This window comes from Salvelinus sp. IW2-2015, linkage group LG25, assembly GCF_002910315.2.
Source record: "Salvelinus sp. IW2-2015 linkage group LG25, ASM291031v2, whole genome shotgun sequence".
In the NCBI taxonomy this organism is placed as follows: domain Eukaryota; kingdom Metazoa; phylum Chordata; class Actinopteri; order Salmoniformes; family Salmonidae; genus Salvelinus; species Salvelinus sp. IW2-2015.
In genome coordinates, this window is record NC_036865.1 from 162,332 (window position 1) to 183,209 (window position 20,878).

The 20,878-nt window shown below is 41.6% G+C and overlaps 2 protein-coding genes across 2 annotated transcripts in view; one reads left to right on the forward strand and one right to left on the reverse strand.

Moving 5' to 3' along the window:
- The window catches only part of vsir (V-set immunoregulatory receptor), a 30,686-nt gene extending 14,181 nt beyond the window's left edge, over window positions 1–16,505 (forward strand). The window contains exons 2-7 of the mRNA XM_023969868.2: window positions 6,268–6,669; window positions 6,888–6,938; window positions 7,838–7,948; window positions 8,110–8,137; window positions 8,559–8,743; window positions 13,572–16,505. Of these exons, the coding sequence (XP_023825636.1) occupies window positions 6,268–6,669; window positions 6,888–6,938; window positions 7,838–7,948; window positions 8,110–8,137; window positions 8,559–8,743; window positions 13,572–13,609 (815 nt within the window). The 3' untranslated portion in view covers window positions 13,610–16,505. The remainder of the gene's footprint in view (window positions 1–6,267; window positions 6,670–6,887; window positions 6,939–7,837; window positions 7,949–8,109; window positions 8,138–8,558; window positions 8,744–13,571) is intronic.
- Window positions 1–20,878, reverse strand: part of LOC111951656 (cadherin-23-like) — an 89,995-nt gene that overhangs the window by 63,226 nt on the left and 5,891 nt on the right. The window lies entirely within an intron of this gene.

Below are 20,878 nucleotides of genomic sequence, written 5' to 3' on the forward strand. Positions count from 1 at the left end.
TGCTTGTTCATTGATCCCATCCTCGCTATCTCCAGAGGCAAATCATGAGATGGTTACTATGATTAGAGACACTTTCCTGGGTCACTTTGACAGGGCCAGGCCTGGGTTTATTCCTTACTGAGCACAAATTGACCTGTGCGTATGTATGTTTAGGAAATCTACTTGAGGATGGTTTAACGGGCCTACATTTCTGACCTGTAGCTTGAACCCACTGTCCGGGACGGACAAGACCAGACCTGGGTTCCAAATACTAGCTTTTCTTGATTGAGCCTGCCTGTTGCAATGGAACCAATAGAAAAGTCCAGACATTGCAAACCTTGCCCACCTGACACTCCAGGCAGGCTAAAACAAACATCRAAGCATAAAATAGTGTTTAAACCCTCTAACAATATTGAGTCAGAGCAGAGCCACAGRGTCCTTCAGCCTGCCACCACCTAGACCTTGGGACCGACACTCCTACTCAGTCACTTCTTTAACAGGCCCAAGGACACAACACTGACTAGCTGTGACTGTAGCCCTGTTTTATACCTGGTTCTAARATGCCTCCTTTGTTCTGATCTTGTCCACATTCTGATTGTGCCCACAGACAGGTGTAGACCAAGGTTTCTCAAACTCGGTCCTGGGGCCCCCTGGGTGCACATTTAGTTTTTTGCCCTAGCACTACACAGCTGATTCAAATAATCTAAGTTTGATGATGAGTTGGTTATTTGAATCAGCTGTGTAGTGRTAAGGCAAAAACCAAAACATTTACCCGGGAGGGGACCCAGGACCGAGTTTGGGAACCATGGTGTAGACAATTAAAATATGCACAAGTTGTGTCTGGATATCTTACAAGTCTAGACAGATATGGAAAGTGAAATAATTTAAATRATCATTAGGCCTCCTTCTAAAATCATTGACAGGCGGGTCGTTTAACCAATTTGGTGCTTTTTTGAGAAGTGTAACGGTCGTCGTATGAAGAAGGTGTGAACAAAAGCACAGRGTGGGAAGTGTTCATGATTATTTATTTAAAAAACTGAACACTGAGACAAAATAACAAAATGTAACACGAAACAGTTCTGTCTGGTGAAGACACAAAAACAGAAAACAACTACCCACAAAAACCATGTGGGAAAAGCTACCTAAGTATGGTTCTCAATCAGAGACAACGATAGACAGCTGGCCTCTGATTGAGAACCACACCCGGCCAAACAACAAAGAAATACAAAACATAGAAAATGAACATAGAATGCCCACCCAAATCACACCCTAACCAAACCAAATAGAGACATAAAAAGCTCTCTACGGTCAAGGCGTGACAGTACCCCCCCCCCAAGGTGCGGACTCCGGCCGCAAAACTGAACCTATAGGGGAGGGTCTGGGTGGGCATTTCACCGCGGTGGCGGCTCTGGTGCGGGACGTAGACCCGCTCCACCTCTGGCTTGGCCCACTTAGGTGGGGCCTCTAGAAATGGACCTTCGCCGCCAACCCCGGACTGGGGACCCTCGTAGCGGGGGCGGACTGGGGACCCTCGTAGCGGGGGCCGGACTGAAGGTTGCCTCCGGAAGCTCCGGGCCGGAGGGCGACTCTGGAAGCTCCGGGCCGGAGGGCGACCACTGGAGGCTCCGGGCCGGAGGGCGACCCTGGAGGCTCCGGGCCGGAGGGCGACCCTGGAGGCTCCGGGCCGGAGGGCGACCCTGGAGGCTCCGGGCTGGGGAGACACACAGGAGACCTGGCTCTAGGAGCAGGCACAGGACTCACCAGGCTGGGGAGACATACAGGGGTTCTCTTCCTTGGCCGAGGCACCGGATACACTGGGCCGTGGAGGCGCACTGGCGGTCTCGAGTGCAGAGCTGGCACCACCAGTTCTGGCTGGATGCCCACTTCCACCTGGCAAATGCGGGACGCTGGCACCGAGCACACCGGCCTGTGAATGCTCGGCCGAGACACAGTGCGCATCACCCCATAGCACGGGGCCTGACCAGTCACATGCTCGCCACGGTAAGCACGGGGTCTCCAACCTGACTCTGCCACACCCCCCGTGTGGCCCCCCAAAAAAACATTTTGGGGCTGCCTCTTGGGCTTCCTTGCCAGCCGTGTTCCCTCATACCGCTGGTTCCCTTTTCCTGCTGCCTCCGCTCTCCTGGCTGCCTCCATCTGTTCCCATGGGAGGCGATCCCTTCCAGCCAGGATCTCCTCCCATGTGTAGGATCCCCTGCCYTCCAGGATGTCCTCCCATGTCCAGTCCTCTCTTCCACGCTGCTTGGTCCCTTGGTGGTGGGTAGTTCTGTAACGGTCGTCGTATGAAGAAGGTGTGGACCAAAGCGCAGCGGGGGAAGTGTTCATGATTATTTATTTTAAAAAACTGYACACTGAGACAAAATAACAAAATGTAACAACACGAAACAGATCTGTCTGGTGAAGACACAAAAACAGAAAACAACTACTCACAAAAACCATGTGGGAAAAGCTACCAGAGTATGGTTCTCAATCAGAGACAACGATAGACAGCTGCCTCTGATCTGCCTCTGATTGAGAACCACACCCGCCAAACAACAAAGAAATACAAAACATAGAAAATGAACATAGAATGCCCACCCAAATCACACCCTGACCAAACCAAAATAGAGACATAAAAAGCTCTCTACGGTCAGGGCGTGACACTTAGTCCCAAAAAAAKCATTTGATTTCACCTAATTTTAACATTCTGTTAACAAAACATTTTCCCTTATCAAGAGGTTGAATAAAAAATGGACTTTGTCAAGTGCCAAATAAAYTAACAGGGTTAACGAATTCATGTCAAATCAGCCCMAAATCCCCTTGTAACATGGGGAATGGAAGCTMSTTGTGGCAATTGAATGCAAGCTTCAGAAATTAGTTTTAATTGTTAAAACAGGTTTGATGTTTTATGCTAGATCCTCTCACACAAAACACCAGAAAATGGCCAGAAAGAGTAGAACCAGCTCACCTGCTTTTACACCATGATGTGAATATTACATGTTCAGTGTTTCTCTTGAATTTTTGTATATATATATATTTTTATTTTACCTGTATTTAACTAGGCAAGTCAGTTAAGACCWAATTCTTATTTTCAATGACGGCCTAGGAACAGTGGACCAAAGTGCCTTGTTCAGGGGCAGAACGACAGATTTGTACCTTGTCAGCTCAGGGATTACATATATATATAATATATTTTTTTAAAGGAATACTTTCACCATAGTTCAGTTCACATAACATGGTTGACCTTAAAATGAGGGACAGACGTAAATGAATCACTACTCGCATGAAAAACATGATCATCTTATACTTTTTGTTCTATTAACTCATTTACTGCATGGTGATGTCACCATGGAAGGCCAAAACTCCCTCCCACCAAAACAGGCTGATCTTTCATAAAGCCTTTTCAAACAGCTCTTACACTAAATGGGAATTCTCATAATTCAAACTCAGTGTGGAAATACAATGAGTATACAAAGCATTAGGAACACATTCAAAATATTGAGTTGCAAAATATTTGTCCACAGAACAGCCTCGATTTGTCAGGGCATGGACTCTAGAAGGTGTCGAAAGCGTTCTTCAGGGATGCTGGCCCATGTTGATTCCAGTGCTTGCCACAGTTGTGTCAAGTTGGCTCGACGTCTTTGGGTGGTGGACCATTCATGATACATGGGAAATTGTTGAGTGTGAAACCTAGCAGCATTGCAGTTCTTGACACACTCAAACTGGTGCCCCATGGTACCTACCACCATACACTGTTCAAAGACACTTAAATATTTTGTCTTGCCCATATTCATCCTCTGAATGGAACACATACACAATCCATGTCTCCTCCTCTTCATCTACACTGATTTTTGAAGTGTGTGTATATCTTGTTTCTCATGGTCTGGTCGTCTTCAGGTGCCTTTTGGCAAACTCCAAGCGGGCTGTCATGTGCCTTTTTACTGAGGCGTGGCTTAAATCTGGAGAATGCCAAGAGTTTGCAAAGCTGTCATCAAGGCAAAGGGTGGCTACTTTGAAGAATCTTAAAAATAAAATATATTTTGATTTGTTTAACACTTTTTTTCGTTAGATGTCTTCACTATTATTCTACAATGTATAAAATAGTAAAAACAAAGACATGGAATGAGTAGGTGTGTCCAAACCTTTGACAGGTACTGTACATTGGAACTGTGTCCAACTGAAATATGCAAAAGCTCAACAGACTCACAATTGGCATGCTTCTCTCTCTCTCTCTATAACAACTATCTTTCCTCTCTCTCTCCCACACGCACATGTGTTTGCGACTCTCCCTGTCTGTCCGTCTGTCTCTCTCTATTAACTATCTGGAGAAAATTTGTATAGACAGCAGACTAGAACACTCTCTGTCTGTACTTTCTAACCAGCAAACGGATACCCAGAATACAGGAAATGAAACAAGCTGACCTATAATATGCAAAAGCAGAATGTATCATAACAAGCCTCAGTGTGCAGTTTAAAGGGTTGTTTTTGTACTTGTAACCATAGTACTTTGTACAGTGCATTCGGAAAGTATTCAGATCCCTTGACTTTTTCCACATTTTGTTAGGTTACAGCCTTATTCTAAAATTGATTAAATTGTTTTTTCCCCCTCATAAATCTAAACACAATACCCATAATGACGAAGCAAAAATGTATTTAAAAAAAAACTTGTGAAATATCACATTTGCATAAGTATTCAGACCCTTTACTCAGTACTTTGTTGAAGGACCTTTGGCAGCGATTACAGCCTAGAGTTTTCTTGGATATGACGCTACAAGCCTGGTACACCTGTATTTGGGGAGTTTCTCTGATTCTTCACTGCAGATCATCTCAAGCTCTGTCAGGTTTAATGGGGAGGGTTGCTTCAAAGATATTTTCAGGTCTTTCCAGCAATGTTCGGGTCAGGTTCAAGTCCGGGCTCTGGCTGGGCCACTCAATGACATTCAGAGACTTGTCCTGTACCACTTCTACGTTGTCTTGGATATGTGCTTAGGGTCGTTGTCCTGTTTGAAGGTGAACCTTCGCCCCAGTCGGAGGTCCTTAGTGCTCTGGAGCAGGTTTTCATCAAGGATCTCTCTGTACTTTGCTCCGTTTATCTTTGCCTCGATCCTGACTAGTCTCCCAGTCCCTGCCGCTGAAAAACATCCCCACAGCATGATGCTGCCACCACCATGCTTCACCATAGGGATGGTGCCAGGTTTCCTGCAGGCGTGACACTTGGCATTCAGACCAAAGAGTTCAATATTGGTTTCATTAGACCAGAGAATCTTGTTTCTCATGGTCTGATAGTCTTTAGGCACCTTTCGGCAAACTCCAAGCGGGCTGTCATGTGCCTTTTACTGAGGAGTGGCTTCTGTCTGGCCACTCTACCATAAAGGCCTGATTGATGGAATGCTCCAGAGATGGTTGTCCTTCTGGAAGGTTCTCCCATCTTCAAAGAGGAACTCTACAGCTCTGTCAGAGTGACCATCAGGTTTTTAGTCACCTCCCTGATCAAGGCCCTTCTTCCCCGATTGCTAAGTTTGGCCAGGCAGCCAGCTTTAGGAAGAGTCTTGGTGGTTCCAAACTTCATCCTTTTAAGAATGAGGGAAGCCACTGTGTTCTTGGGGAACTTCAATGCTGCAGACATTTTTGGGTACCCTTCCCTAGATCTGTGCCTRGACACAATCCTGTCTCMGAGCTCTACGGACAATTRCTTCGATCWCATGGCTTGGTTTGTGTTCTGACATGCACTGTCAACTGTGAGACCTTATATAGACAGGTCTGTGCCTTTCCAAACCATGTCCAATCAATTGAATTTACCACAGGTGGACTCCAATCAAGTTGTAGAAACATCTTAAGGATGACCAATGGAAACAGGATGCACCTGAGCTCAATTTCGAGTATCACAGCAAAGGGTCTGAATACTTATGTAAATAAGGTTTTTCAGCTTGAATTATACATTTTTTTTGTTGCAAAAATCTGTTTTAGCTTTGTCATTATGGGGTATTGTGTGTAAATTGCTGAGGAAATAAAGCTGTAATGTAACAAAATGTGTAAAAAGTCAAGGATAGTTTCTGAAGGCACTGTTTCTTCCTGAAACAACTTCTATGATGATGTGACTACCCTTACCAAATGGGACGAAACAGGGAGGGTCGTACCTGAAATAGTCCAATGAAAAACATTTAGTTGCAAAATGTTTTCATTTCTCACTAATGAATATACCCCAGTTCTTTGCTTAACCAACTAGTGCCTAATTTGTCAGTTGACAAGTGCTCCCACCAATAAGTGTCCACTCTGTCTCCTCTGCAGCCAATGGAGACGTGGCCCATCCTCACACCCGCTTGACTGTCACCGCCCCCCACCTTTCCTACATCTGCGAGAAGGGTGCCAACGTCACCCTGCTCTGTGCCCAGAGAGGTGCCAAGCTGCAKCCCTTGGACCGCCTGCATCAAAGCTGGCTCTTCACCCCCCACTCAGCTGAGCATTGCCATGACAAGGTGCACCCCCGCGCCCACAATCACAAGGGCAATTATTCCCGTGCGGCGCTTCCTTGGGGGGTACAGTACGGGTCAAGCGAAGAGTCTTTCTGGGTGCAACTGCAGCTCGTCACCGAATCTGACCAAGGGCGCTACTGCTGCCTCTCCCTGGATATAAACAATGGCAAGGTGGTGCAGAGGACGCATAGCCACGTCTTTCTCACTATCACACCTTGTAAGTCTGTGTGTGTGTGTGTGTGTGTGTGTGTGTGTGAGAGAGAGAGAAAATGTGTGTTTTGAGTTTCTGCGTGTGTTTGAATTCACATGTCTGTCAATTGTTTTAATATTTGTGTGTGTGTGTGTGTGCACGGTGCAACTACGAGTCAATTTCCATTCTTATCATGACATTTTAAAATGCTAAACTGTCTTGTATGTTTCCTCATCTCTCTGTAGGGAAAAGCGACGAGGCGAAATGCACTCAATTGGACATCAAGCCATCAGAAGGTATACTTTATTCACATGGACAATGTACCTGCATCTAGCACAGGGAAATACAATTGTACCTGCCTCTAGCACAGGGCAACTCCAGTCCTTGGGCGCCGGAGTGGTGTCACACTTTTTCCCCATCCCTAGCAAACACAGCTGATTAAACTAATTGCATTCTAAACTGAAGGTCATGATTAGTTGATTATTGGAGTCACCTGCCCATACGAAAAAAGMCTATAGTGTGTATATATAAGTAATTAAGTAACTTGTGCGGGACGGAATGGCTCATAGGGCAGGAGCCCATCTCCTGTTTCTGTAGCGCGAGGCATCTTGATGGACAAGTACACCCTCTGGACAGGACGCTAGTCTATTGCATGGCCTTGCCCCCAATCCATCTCCTTAATGCTGAGTGCCAAGCAGAGATGCATCAGGTCCCATTTTTATAGTATTTGGTATGACTCGACCAGGGATTGGACTCACAACCTTCCAATCTCAGCGCAGACACTTTAACCACAAGGCCAATGAGTTGGTATAAATACTATCGTTTTCACTGTAGTGTTTTTGCTGACTTTACTGTAGTATTCACTGTAGTGTTTTTGCAGACTAAAGATGGGCGTTTGGTATAAAGGGACCAATCAGCATCCTCTCAGAAACAATGGGTGGGTTTAGTACAAAATCAGACATGTGCGTTGAATTAGGCTGTCCTCTGGTTGGTTGAAAGAGATCCAGCCACAGACCAGTTAGTTTTAAATATAGCCCCTCATTACAGGCTCAAACTGTTTCAATGAGGAGGAAGTTTAGACTGATTATAGAAAGGAAATAAAATGGTGGACACAGCGATCAGGCTGGTTCCATCAGGCTAAGTAAAATGCTCTTTGAGGTTAATTTTGCCCCTGGTCTCTTTACGGTATCCTCAGGGTCAGTGACTGCAGGCCTGGCCACAGCTGCATGCATCATGGCTATTCTCTCTTTGCCCCTCATCCTGGTGTTAGTGTACAAGCAAAGGCAATCTGCCCAGTCCAGCCGACGTGAGTAACAAAGACACACACACACACACACACACACAGCTTCAGCTCTTAAACTCATTTCCTCTACACTAGCAAGTATGACGTTAGGGAATAAACATGCATAGATTTAGCACGCTGCTTTGTTGTCTGATAATGGGCCATTTCCCTTTCCCCCCTCCCAGGTGCACACGAGCTGGTGAGAATGGACAGGTGAGTTGAGTTTCGCACAGCCCAGACGCCAGCTATGGCTTCCCTCTGACATTAGGCTAACACTAACCACAGACACACTTCCATAACTCTGTTGATAACACAGATACAAACGTGGTAATCACACTGTTATGTACAGTATGTATGTATTCATGTACAGTCAACTCTTGATATAAGTATGCAATGTCTTGAGAACTTGTACATGTGCACTCACCGACTCATACAATTGGAGGAATGTAAAAATAATGTACTTGAATTTGGACTGATGAAGTGCACTGCACAGAGGGAGTTTACACTTAATCCAATATGTATAAGAAGTTATCTGTATCGGATAGCAGTTGTGTACTATACAATACGGTATATGTTTTCTGTATACATCTATCTGGTAGTTTATTTCCTCTCTCCTGTGTGTGTCTCTCCTCAGTGAGGCTGCTGGCCATGAGAACCCAGTGTTTCTGGGGGGCTCACCCCCGGGCCAGGCTAAGACCAGGACTGTGTCTCAAATCATGACCAGGCAGTCCTCAGAGACAGGCCGACACCTGCTTCTGTCCGACCCTGGCACCCCCCTATCTCCTCCCGTACACGGAGTCGTCTTCTTCCCAGAACAGGGTAAGACGCATACACACAGGATATAACACACAGACATGCATGCACACACACACATACACGCACGAATGCATGAATGCTCATGCACACACAGGCCATAAATCTTTATTTATCGCTTTGGTACTATTTTCACAAGTAWCACTTGTAACGCAGCCAGTCTTACGTTCAAAAACGTTTGTTGTACAGTACATGAATTTTGTTTGTAGACTTCTTTCAACACAACCTTTGATCCAAAATGCAATATTACTGTGAAATATAATGAGTAAATTGGTTTAAGCACCAAAACACAACATAATGTTAGCTTCTCAAWTGTGTTATTTTAACAATAAATGAATCCAATAACAAAAAAATGAAGATACATGTTTCAAAATTGACGTTTGAATGTAGTATGCTACAGTTCTGTAAATTACAATGTCTACACTGTTTTCACATTAGGCAATACACTTGCTTTACCCATAAATTTGACTGAACATAATTTCCATAATTTTTATCCCATGTGTCATCATTGAAGACATCTTTCAAATGAAAGAATGAAAGAAACAATGTTTAGCAGGCACTACTAGTTTGCATCAAGCCTGTCTTGAGCATTTGGCCATATGTTCRCATCGAAATCGCAGTAAATATCCACATTGTTCATGCACCTGGCGAAAAACCTTTTGGCATGGCGAATCCAAGCATGACATACAGTACCAGTCAAAAGTTTGGACACACCTACTCATTCAAGGATGTTTCTTTATTTGTACTATTTTCTACATTGTAGAATAATAGTGAAGACATCAAAACTATGAAATAACACATATGGAATCATGTAGTAACCAACAAAGTGTTGAACAAATCAAATTATATTTTAGATTGTTCAAAGTAGCCACCCTTTGCCTTGATGACAGATTTGCACACTCCTGGCATTCTCTCGACCTTCATGTCTGAAAGTAATGATGAACTGTAATTTCTCTCTGCTTACTTGAGATGTTCTTGACATYATACGGACTTGGTCTTTTACCAAATAGGGCTATCTTCTGTATATCACCCCTACCTTGTCACAACAACTGATTGGCTCAAAGGCATTCCACAAATTAACAAGGCACACCTGTTAATTGAAATTCATTCCAGGTGACTACCTCATGAAGCTGGTTGAGAGAATGCCAGGAGTGTGCAAAGCTGTCAACAAGGCAAAGGGTGGCTACTTTGAAGAATCTCAAATATAACATATGTTGATTTGTTTAACACTTTTTTGGTTACTACATGATTCCATATGTGTTATTTCATAGTTTTGATGTCTTCACTATTATTCAACAATGTAGAAAACAGTAAAAATATAGAAAAACCCTGGAATGAYTAGGTGTGTCCAAACTTTTGACTGGTACTGTAGGTCTGTATTGAAATCATTGCATGCTTTKTCCATGGCCCGAAGGAGGGTGGTACGCTCATGTGGTTGGCAATCATGCATTTTCTTCCTGTATTGTAATTGTGTATTGTACTTATGTATTGTAGTGGTCATGTACGTGGCTCAGTTCACAAGAGCGTGTCACTAGCAACACTGGAATTGTGGGTTTGAGTCACACACCAAAATGGAGTCACACACCAAAATGTGTGGACTGTTGTCACTTTGGATCAAATTGTCTGCTACTTAAATGGAAAATATATCACCATATTACAGTACTGTATTGGCCAATGGTCCATTACCACCCCCCCCCCCCTCAGTTTACTGTATAGGGGATGTTTTGGAGTTTCTGTATTATTTGCATGTTTGTATTGATATTGTATTACTGCACTCTAGGAGCTAGAAACACAAGCATTTTGCTGCACCTTCTGTAACATCTGCTAATCTGTGTACACTACCAATACACTTTGATTTGTTATARACAGTACATCTCTGATCTTGTCAATATTTTTAAGCCTTGAGAAAATTGAGACATGGATCGTGTACGTGTGCCATTCAGAGGGTGAATTGGTAAGACAAAAGATTTMTGTGCCTTTGAGCAGGATATGGTACTAGGTGCCAGGTGCACCGATTTGTGTCAAGAACTGCAACACCGCTGGGTTTTTCACACTCAACAGTTTCCTGTGTMTATCAACAATGGTCCACCACCCAAAGGACATCCAGCCAACTTGACACAACTGTGMGAAGCATTGGAGTCAACATCAACCAACATCCCTGTGGATGATATCTAAAGTAATGTGAGCATTGCCTTGTGAAAGGTATTTACTTTAGATGAAGATGTATTGCAATGTGAAACATGTATTTCCAGATGGAACACTTATTAACTTTGGTGAAAAAGTGACTGTATGATTTTGTGTGTTGTGGTTAAAGTTTTGAAACGAGTTTACCACATACTTGTGAAAATTMRACCAAAAGCGCTTTTTWATTTTTTTTTATAGACAAATGGCCACCTTCCACACGCATGCAAGTACATACACAGAGAAGCAGACAGCCACCTATTGATATTGCACAAGAGTTGACTGCTGTCATTTTAATTTCCACACAAACGCAACCAAGGTCTGACGTAATATGAGCTTACCATTGCTTTACACGCCTGTCACAGCACAGAGCATGCAACATCCAGCATATGAAGGAAGTCTTGGCTAAAACACACACACACACAGTTGGCTTTAGTGTGACGGGACTAAGGAAACTGGTATGAAACTGGTAAATCCAGTTTCACTCCCCATTCCCACTTCCCAGTCCCCACTGAATAGAGCATGGCTGCACCACCCCACTTACCTCCTCTGACTCCTCCCCCTCTCACCCTCTTAATGTCCAGACCTGGGTTAAAATACTATTCAAAATCTTTCAAATATTTGAAGTGTTTGCCATAGCCTACTTGGAGTCCCAGATGAGCAGCATTCACAGTTTTGCAACTATTCTTCTAGTTCAATTGAGCCAGGCAAGTTCAATCATGCCCAGCTTAAGTATTTGAACCCAGGTCTGCTACTGTCATTTATCACTCAGATCAGCTTTACTRTCACACCTGACAGACAATCATTTGACCCCTCTGTCCCATCCTACCCCAACCATACACACAGCCCTACGTGCTTTCTACATAGGAAATAGGGCGCAATTTCAMATAGCCACTCTCCATCTTCATAGGCTAGAACATGAGCTCCTTTGATCAAAATATTTTTTTAAATCTTTATTCCTGGGGAACCTGTACAGACATTCACGGCATTCCGAGGTGGATTGCCCGGTTTCCTGGTAGCCAAGTCTTGGCGGAACAGAGAGAGGAGAGAGGGCCTGTCTTAGGCCACTAAGCCTGTCTTAGATATAAAAGCTTGTTCCACAGCTGATTCTCTAACGCACACAAACACAGGCTCACTTCATGTTTTCTGCTTAAAAATAATAGCCCACACTGACCTTCAACTCGGTGGAATTTTAGCATCAATAGTTTCCGCTTTCTTTTTCAGTATTTCACAACACTGGTCTAGAACCTCTTTCTGGTTCTGCTTTTGACTGACASATCTCATTCGTCTTATTCTATGAATTGCAGACTGTCTGTAGAATTGCTTGTGTCTTGTACAGAATGTGCAGTATTCTTTTATCTATTTTGGGGGGACTGTGTTGGCAAAGTACTGAAAGTATTGAAACATTTATGTACAAAGACTTTGTTTCCTCATCAGTTACAAATGTTCCCTAAGCAAACCAATATTACAACAGACCGACTTACAGTATCTGATGCAGTAACTAACTTCCCTCTCTTGGTGTGRGTGTACAGTGAGCTCCAAAAGTATTGGGACAGTGACACATTTTTGTTGTTGTTTTGGCTCTGTACTCTAGCACTTTGAATTTGAAATTATACAATGACTGAGGTTAAAGTGCAGACCGTCAGCTTTAATGTAAGGGTATTTTCATCCATATAACTGTTTAGAAATTACAGCACTTATTGTACATAGTCCCCCCATTTTAGGGGACCAAAAACTATTGGGACAAATTCACTTATGTATATTAAAGTAGTCAAACGTTTAGTATTTGGTGCCATAGTCCTAGCACGCAATGATTACATCAAGCCAAGCCTAGTKGCCCAACATCAGTGCCCGACCTCACTAATGCTCTTGTAGGTGAATGGAAGCAAATCCCCGCAGCAATGTTCCAACCATCTAGTGGAAAGCCTTCCCAGGAGAGTGGAGGCTTTAATAGCAGCAAAGGGGGAACCAACTCCATACTAATGCCCTTGATTTTGGAATTAGATGTTCGACGAGCAGGTGTCCACATACTTTTGGTCATGTAGTGTATCATACTACACCCAAACATGCTAACCTTCCATGTTATTGTAATGGTGAGAGGTTAGCATGTCTTGGGGTATGATATTTGTACACCCGTAACTTACTCACTCATTATTCATTCATTCAGGACTATACGTAAGCATGGTAGCATCCACATTAATGTAGACATGTTTAGAAATATTATATTCTTATTTAGAATAAAAGTGACTCCAAAATGACACTACATTATTTACCATTCATTTCTATTGGMCACGAAATAATCTGAAACTCAACCAAAACAAACACCAAATGCATCCAACAAGTTTGTAGAGACACAAGCTAGATGAATTCATTGCGTGCTAGGAATACTAAACGTTTGACTACTTACACAAGTCAATTTGTCCCAWTACTTTTGGTCCCCTAAAATGGTGGGACTGTGTACAAAAAGTGTTGTAATTTCTAAACGGTTCACCCAATATGGGTGAAAATGCCCTCAAATTAAAAGAGGTCAGTCTGCACTTTAACCTCATAGTCAATGTATKATTTCAAATCCAAAGTGCTGGAGTACAGAACAAGAACATTTGTCACTGTCCCAATACTTTTGGAGCTCACTGTATGCGTCTGTGTTTTCTAGAGCCCGTCCTAGAGTCTCCTGATTTCCTGCAAATGTAGAGAGAAGCAGTCAATGGCTCCCTAACCCAGAAACTCCTTGTGGTTAGTTATTCATCTTCGCTCTGCCATGTCACCCTGAAGCCTGTCTCACAACCTTCTGTGCTGGGAGAGCTCTCTCGCTGTGTACCGCATCATGGATGGATGGGAGAAGGAAGGAGGGGACAGTTTCATCTAAAAATAAATGTTCCACCTGCAACAACAACTGGAGGAGGCCAAAGAGGGGGAGGGATTTGTTCTCGACACTTGTGTTGCAGTGGGGGGCCCGCTAAGCATGTGATGCACCATCTGACCACTGACGACAGCTCAAGGACCAGCAGGTGCTCCTGATCTGATGTCCCAGGACTGTACTGAGGGGAGTGTGGGTGCGAGGTGGGCTGTAGAGGATACAAAGCAGCTCCTGTGGACTCTTGATGATATGCTCCTCACCATTTCCCTCGCCATTTTCCCCAAAAGAGATTTCCCCCATATAGGGCCTGTTCCCCGGACACAGATTAAGCATCAATTTAGACATTTGTTTTCCCCTAATATTTGTCAAACCTATTTTCAGTGGCAATTGACGAGACTGACTAAACAGACGTAGAAAAAAAACGAACTGAACGAAAGTGATTTTTCATTTCAGTTGACTAAAATGAGACACGACAACATTATCTCTGTGATTAAAATCGGACTCTTTAGTGGACAGGACAATAGTTTTTGAACAAATCTAGCACTTTTCAGTGATAAGCACAATTAATATAAGCAGGACAGATGCAGTTCTTTTCAGCAGTGGGAAGGATGCACCACACCCGGCACACACAGCCTACATCAGCTGGTGAGCTGGGGGGGAGCAAGCCATGCYTGTGGACAGGCTTCGCTCCAGCTCCGTCTCCGATTATACACATTGCGCAGGCAACTCTTTTTGATTTCCCGTAGCTAACCAGTCACCACCAGCCTTCTAGTCAGCTACCGTTTGCCTGGTTAAGAAACACAAGCTGCTTTACAAAATGCAAAACAATAGCAGCATTGAGTTTAATAGTAAAACTACAGTCTAGCTACGTTCTTCTCTTCCTTGAGTAGAGAAAAGTAGGCTGTTTTTAGAATTTGTAGTCTCGCGCAACCCTCCCACCTTCCCCACTGCCTTTCATAGGCAGGTTCTGTAGCCAAGTCTCCCTCTTTTCCTCAGAGAAAACGCTTGATGCTAGCCCTTACTGTTCAAAAGATATGACCCGGGTCTATGTTGTCTCTTTTTATTGTGCGTTGGCGGGCTGCATTTTATATTCATAAAGAATATTGTGGGCCGTGCTGAAAGTAGGTTACTTGCGGACCAGACCGTTAACCATTTGTTTAGACTACACCTTGTTCAGTCATGTTACCTCAATAGCTAGCTATAGCTAACAAACTGGGGCGCGTTCAGCAGGATGCAACTTTTTGGAATGTTCAGATAGAAATATGCTATGTAGAACAAACATGCCTCTGACATTTTGCTACTGAATGTGTGTGTGTGTGTGTGTGTGTGTGTGTGTGTGTGTGTGTGTGTGTGTGTGTGTGTGTGTGTGTGTGTGTGTGTGTGTAATATCTATGTAGCCTGAATTAGGAATTTACGTGGCCAGATAATTCTTATATACGTTTGTAATTTCTGCTGTTGAGAWTAGGATGGTATGCATAAAAATATGTTTGTAGGACAAAGCTATATATGTTTGTGCACATGGAAGTGATTTATGTTTAGTATAAGTTAATGAGGCAATATAAATGATGTGACTAAAATGAAAGAGCATTTAGTTGACTAAAATGGCCCATTTGTTTTCTTCATTTTGACAATAACTTGACTAAATTATTAATCAAATTATTTTTTTACTAAGACGTAATATTTTTGTCAAAATTACTAAGACTAGACTAAATCTAAAAAAGAGGGACAAAATTAAATGGAGATTCTCCATTGAAAGTGCTTCTTAGTCCAATAGCATTAGCGTTATCTGTGTCCTGGAAACTGGCCCATWGTGTTCTATTTATTTCTATGATGTTTCCCTCTTCCTATGACTCTGAAATGCATATTCAGCACATTTGCTTGTGCCAAAGTGATCAGGGTAGTAAGAGGTACCCATGGGCTGACAGTAGTTTTTAAGGCCATTCCCAACCAGCCTTAAACAATTGTTTCTAAAAATGTGTTTCTCTGAGCTGTTCTAACGAGACCAAAGCCCACTTTTATGTATCTAAACTTCCCATTTTTGGGTTGTTCCTCTTTCCCCTTGTATATATTTCACTACCTAAATTACTGTGTTTCTGTAACCCCCCCCTCCATCCCTTTCCTCACTCTCATTCCTTCCCATACCTTTCCCTGCACTTAACAATGTCCAAATATTCAACCAGTACTAGAAACTGTCAAATAAATATTAGAGATATATTGCTATGCRGGATGGTCTGTTTTTAAAGAGAAGTGTCAATTTTGGTTCTACTGTAGTAGATGGATCTAGTAACCCAAACTCAACCAGCCCAATGCCTTCACTGCCAKGATGACCAACGTGTCTTATTACATGGTGTTGTTGTGTTTACTGTTTTGTGATATCCTTTGGCATATTTTGTGCTTATACTTGATTTTTTGTTATCTTTATGTTTATCTATCTGTATGTATACATAAGTGAATGGAAAAGTTGTTGACCAAAGCACAGTCAGACAGAGAAGGACAGTGAAAGCATGTGTGAAGTCGACTAAACTGGCATTTCAGACATGATGTTTAGATTGTGTCTACGGTAGTGATAGCCACTGGTGGTCTGTGTTTGTGTGTGTGTGTGTGTGTGTGTAATAGCCAAACAGCTGCAGCTTTGGCAACACCATGTGAAATAAAGCCTTTTCCAAAATGTTTATCAAATAAAATGCTGATGTAATTTTTTTCTATAATAAATCGGCGCTCTTAAACCTTTCTGTTTGTGTTTTCAGTCATTTATATCACTGAGCATAATATACACTCACTGGCAGGTTTCCCAATGCTACAAGGACATGTTGTTCTAGTAGGCCTAGGAGGGACCTATTATATTATGGGTGATTTTACAGAATAGGTGTGTCGTGTCTGGACTATCATTAAATGTGAAGACTTATTTATATCAAATCAGTTCTCTAGGTCTAATTATTATGTGATTAAACGAATCATGTAAACATTAATTAACTAGGAAGTCAGGGCACCATGGAAAATGTCGAGATTACAAAGTTATAATTTTCCGCATTTAACTCTTCAGATATTTTAWTATCTGATCAATTAGTCTTCTATTAATTAATTATTAATTGCCTCATCAGTTCTCATTACTGGAAGTTGCAAACCCTTGAATATTTGCACGAACCCTAGCCAAAATCATGAATCAGCSWTATACAAATTGGCTTAATTATTTATTTACTAATTAAACTAAATCATCACACAGAATTACATAGCAAACAAACAGTTAATATTGGTTACTAGCAATGATAGAAAAGTCCCTAGGGGGCTAAGCTGATACGACGGCATGGTAGACAAAGGAAAGGGGTGGGGACTGAGAAAGAGCAGAAAATACAGGATATATCCACTACACAGAGTGGATAATTATAATCATTAAAATGCTAATCCTTTGCAATTATTCTCGAATGAGCGGCTGTTCATGTGCAATGTATATATTTACGCCCGTATGTGGTTGTTGTCTTCTCTGTTGCTTGATCGTCATGTAGAGTTCATCAGAGTCTCTGTTAATCTTGTCAATAGGGGGGCGCTATTTCCACTTTGGAAAAAATCGTGCCCAAATTAAACTGCCTCGTACTCTATTCTAGATCATACAATATGCATATTATTATTACTATTGGATAGAAAACACTCTCAAGTTTCTAAAACTGTTTGAATTATATCTGTGAGTAAAACATAACTCATTTTGCAGCAAACTTCCATATAGGAAGTGAAAAATCTGAAAACGAGGCTCTGTTCCAGGGCCTGCCTATTCAACTGGCTATATTTATCGATATGCATGCACTTCATACGCTTCCACTAGATGTCAACAGGCAGTGGAAGGTGGAATGAGGTGTCTAGCTTGATCTGAGGTCGAACAAGAGCTTTTGGAGTGGCAGGTCAGGAATTTCCTTTCTCTACTAGGCGCGCAAGCACCTCCATATTGTCTTCTGATAAGCGATCGGTATACACGGCTAATATCTCCGGCTCTAATTTTATTTGATACATGTGATAATAACATCGTAAAGTATGTTTTTTCAACCGAGTTTTATCAGATTATTCAACGTTTATTGGACTTTTGGAGTTTTCCGTTCTTTGCGTCGAGAGAAAATGGGAACATCATCGTGGCAGCGGAATTCGAACAGGAGAAAAGGACATTCTAAACCAAACAACGAATTTATTCTGGACCAAGGACTCCTTGTACAAGATTCTGATGGAAGCTCAGCAAAGTAAGAACAATTATGATGTTATTTCGTATTTCTGTGGAAAATGGTATTTCTATTCTCCGCCGTCTGCAATAACGCAGGCTGTTTGTTAGGTAAAGTTATTTTTTAAAATCTATACACGGCGGTTGCATTAAGAACCAGTGTATCTTTCATTTGCTGTACAACATGTATTTTTTTAGTAAAGTTTATGATGAGTTCTTTGGTCAGATTAGGTGAGTGTCCAAAATAGCTCCTGACATTCTGGGGAAATGTTGCTACATTTTCACAATGTATAACCACGGTTTGCAGCTCTAAAATATGCACATTTTCGAACAAAAACATAAGTGTATTGTATAAACCTGATGTTATAAGACTGTCATCTGATGAAGAGTTGTTCAAGGTTAGTGATTAATTTTATATCTTTTGCTGGTTTTTGCGAATGCTATCTATGCGGTGAATAAATGTGTTTGTGTGTTTGGCTATTGTGGTAAGCTAATATAATCTATATTGTGTTTTCGCAGTAAAACACTTAAAAAATCAATATTGGCTGGATTCACAAGATGTTTATCTTCATTTGCTGTAACCAATGTTATTTTTCATAAATGTTTTATGATGATATTTAGGTATTTCACGTTGCTCTCTGTAATTATTCTGGCTGCTTGGTGATATTTTTGATGTAGCTGCAATGTAAAAACTATGAATTTATACCTGCAAATATGCACATTTTCGAACAAAACATACATTTATTGTATAACATGTTATAAGATGTCAATCTGATGAAGTTGTTTCTTGGTTAGTGACTAATTATATCTCTATTTTGGTCGGTTTTGTGATAGCTACCTATGCGGTAGAAACATGTGAAAATATGCGGTGAAGTCTTTGGCTATTGTGGTTAGCTAATAGAAATACATATTGTGTTTCGCTGTAAAACATTTAAAAAATCGGAAATGATGGCTGGATTCACAAGATGTTTATCTTTCATTTGCTGTATTGGACTTGTGATTTCATGAAAATTAATTATATGATATCCCTGTCCCGTTAGGCTAGGCTTGCTAGTCAGCTTTTTTGATGAGGAGGATCCCGGATCCGGGATGGGTATTAAGTAAAGGTCTGGTTAACTTTCCCAGAAATCACAATGTATTTCTAGGTTGTAGTTGGTGAGAATGTACTGTATAATTCAGAGTACCATTCGGAAATGTTCTCATAGAATATATGCTTCTCGGGTTGTCGGTATTCTCGTTCTAGACTTACGTATTTCTAGCTGCAGACTAGAAAATTATACGTTTTGAGATTTGCTCCTATTCTGTAGTGATAAATAGTCTCAGAGTTAAACCATTTTCAGCTGTGTTAGCCAAACTACAGCTGTATGGTCTCCGATGGCCATGAGAATGTAGCCATTCCAAAGTGGGTACTCTGTCCCGCATTAATCTGACTTCTTAACCATTCGAGATGCGGTTTACCGTGGCTCTCTTTGGCATCAAATGTACATTTTGTCCACGGGTGGTTTTATACTCTGGAGTAGAAAAGGGCAGTTCCATGGCGCCGAAGTCTCAATGTCTATTGCTCACATTGGGCGTGGGCCATGTGATATGTTAAGTTATAGTGAAAACCATACTCTCAATTTTGAGAGTTAACTTCATTCAGCTGCAATCCGACGTCGGGAATTAATATATGACAACAGCCAACTCAAAATTCTATAGTTTTTTAAAATATTTAACTTTCACACAATTAACAAGATCCAAATACGCCATTTTGAAAAGATAAACATTCTTGTCAATTCCAGCCAACATGCCGATTTTTAAATGTTTTGACAGAAGAAAACACCACAATATATTTATTGTTAGCTCACCACAAATACAAAAGTGAATTATGATTATGATTATGGAATTATTGATTTCAAGTAGCATGCACAAACCAACGAAATAAACTAAACAAACCTAAGAACCAGAAAACACCTCAGATGACAGTTCATATAACATGTTACACAATAAATTCTATGTTTTGTATCATAAAAGTGCAATTGATTTTAGCTTATAAATCAGTTTTACATGATGCTACCATAAAATCTACCACATAGCTAAAGTCTGAAGCCAAGACGAGCAGTAGCCAGAGAAAATACACTTACACCAACGTCGACTACTAATACCACCTCATAAAAATTCGAAAACATATGGTGGATAGCTAATGGAAAACAATATCGCTGTGAATAAAGCCAATATTTCGATTTTTGAAGTGTATTAACAGCGAAAAACACAATATATCGTTATATTTAGCTTAACAACATAAGCTAGCATAAGACAACACTAGCATATAGGGGGTTTTTCAAAGCGCTTTAGCCTTTAAGGCCACCCCAAGTTAGCATACAACAGTTCGACAGATGATTATGAAAAAATAGCATCCCAAAATTGGGTCCTTATCTTGTTGATATCATCAGAATGTTGTAACGGGGTCCAATGTCCAGTAGAGTCTTTAGTTGCGGTATCCAGAACGAACTATGTTCCCTCTTTAGTAGCAAGCAACAATAGCATTGCAGGCGCTAATGCTGTCTTTCTTCAAAAAATTCTTCCATTCTCATAATCTAAAGTCCCAGGAAATAAAATTGCCAATAAGTATAATTAAAGTATTTGGAAAAAACATACATATAGGATGATTTTGGACATGTATCAAATAAATATCGAACGTCAGGATCATATTCACCTTTATCGACCTTCTTCACCAGTAGACAGAGGACCAAAATTGATGCTTTCGCGCCGGGAAATTTTTTTTAACTGCCGCAGGTCTCACAAGAACAAGGATGTGTTATCAGTCCATGGACGAGATGAAATCTCGTCGACTGCTTATCCAAACTCTCTCACTTCCGCATTACACCCTGCTGCAAAAGGGATGAATGCCAGGCGTGTGACT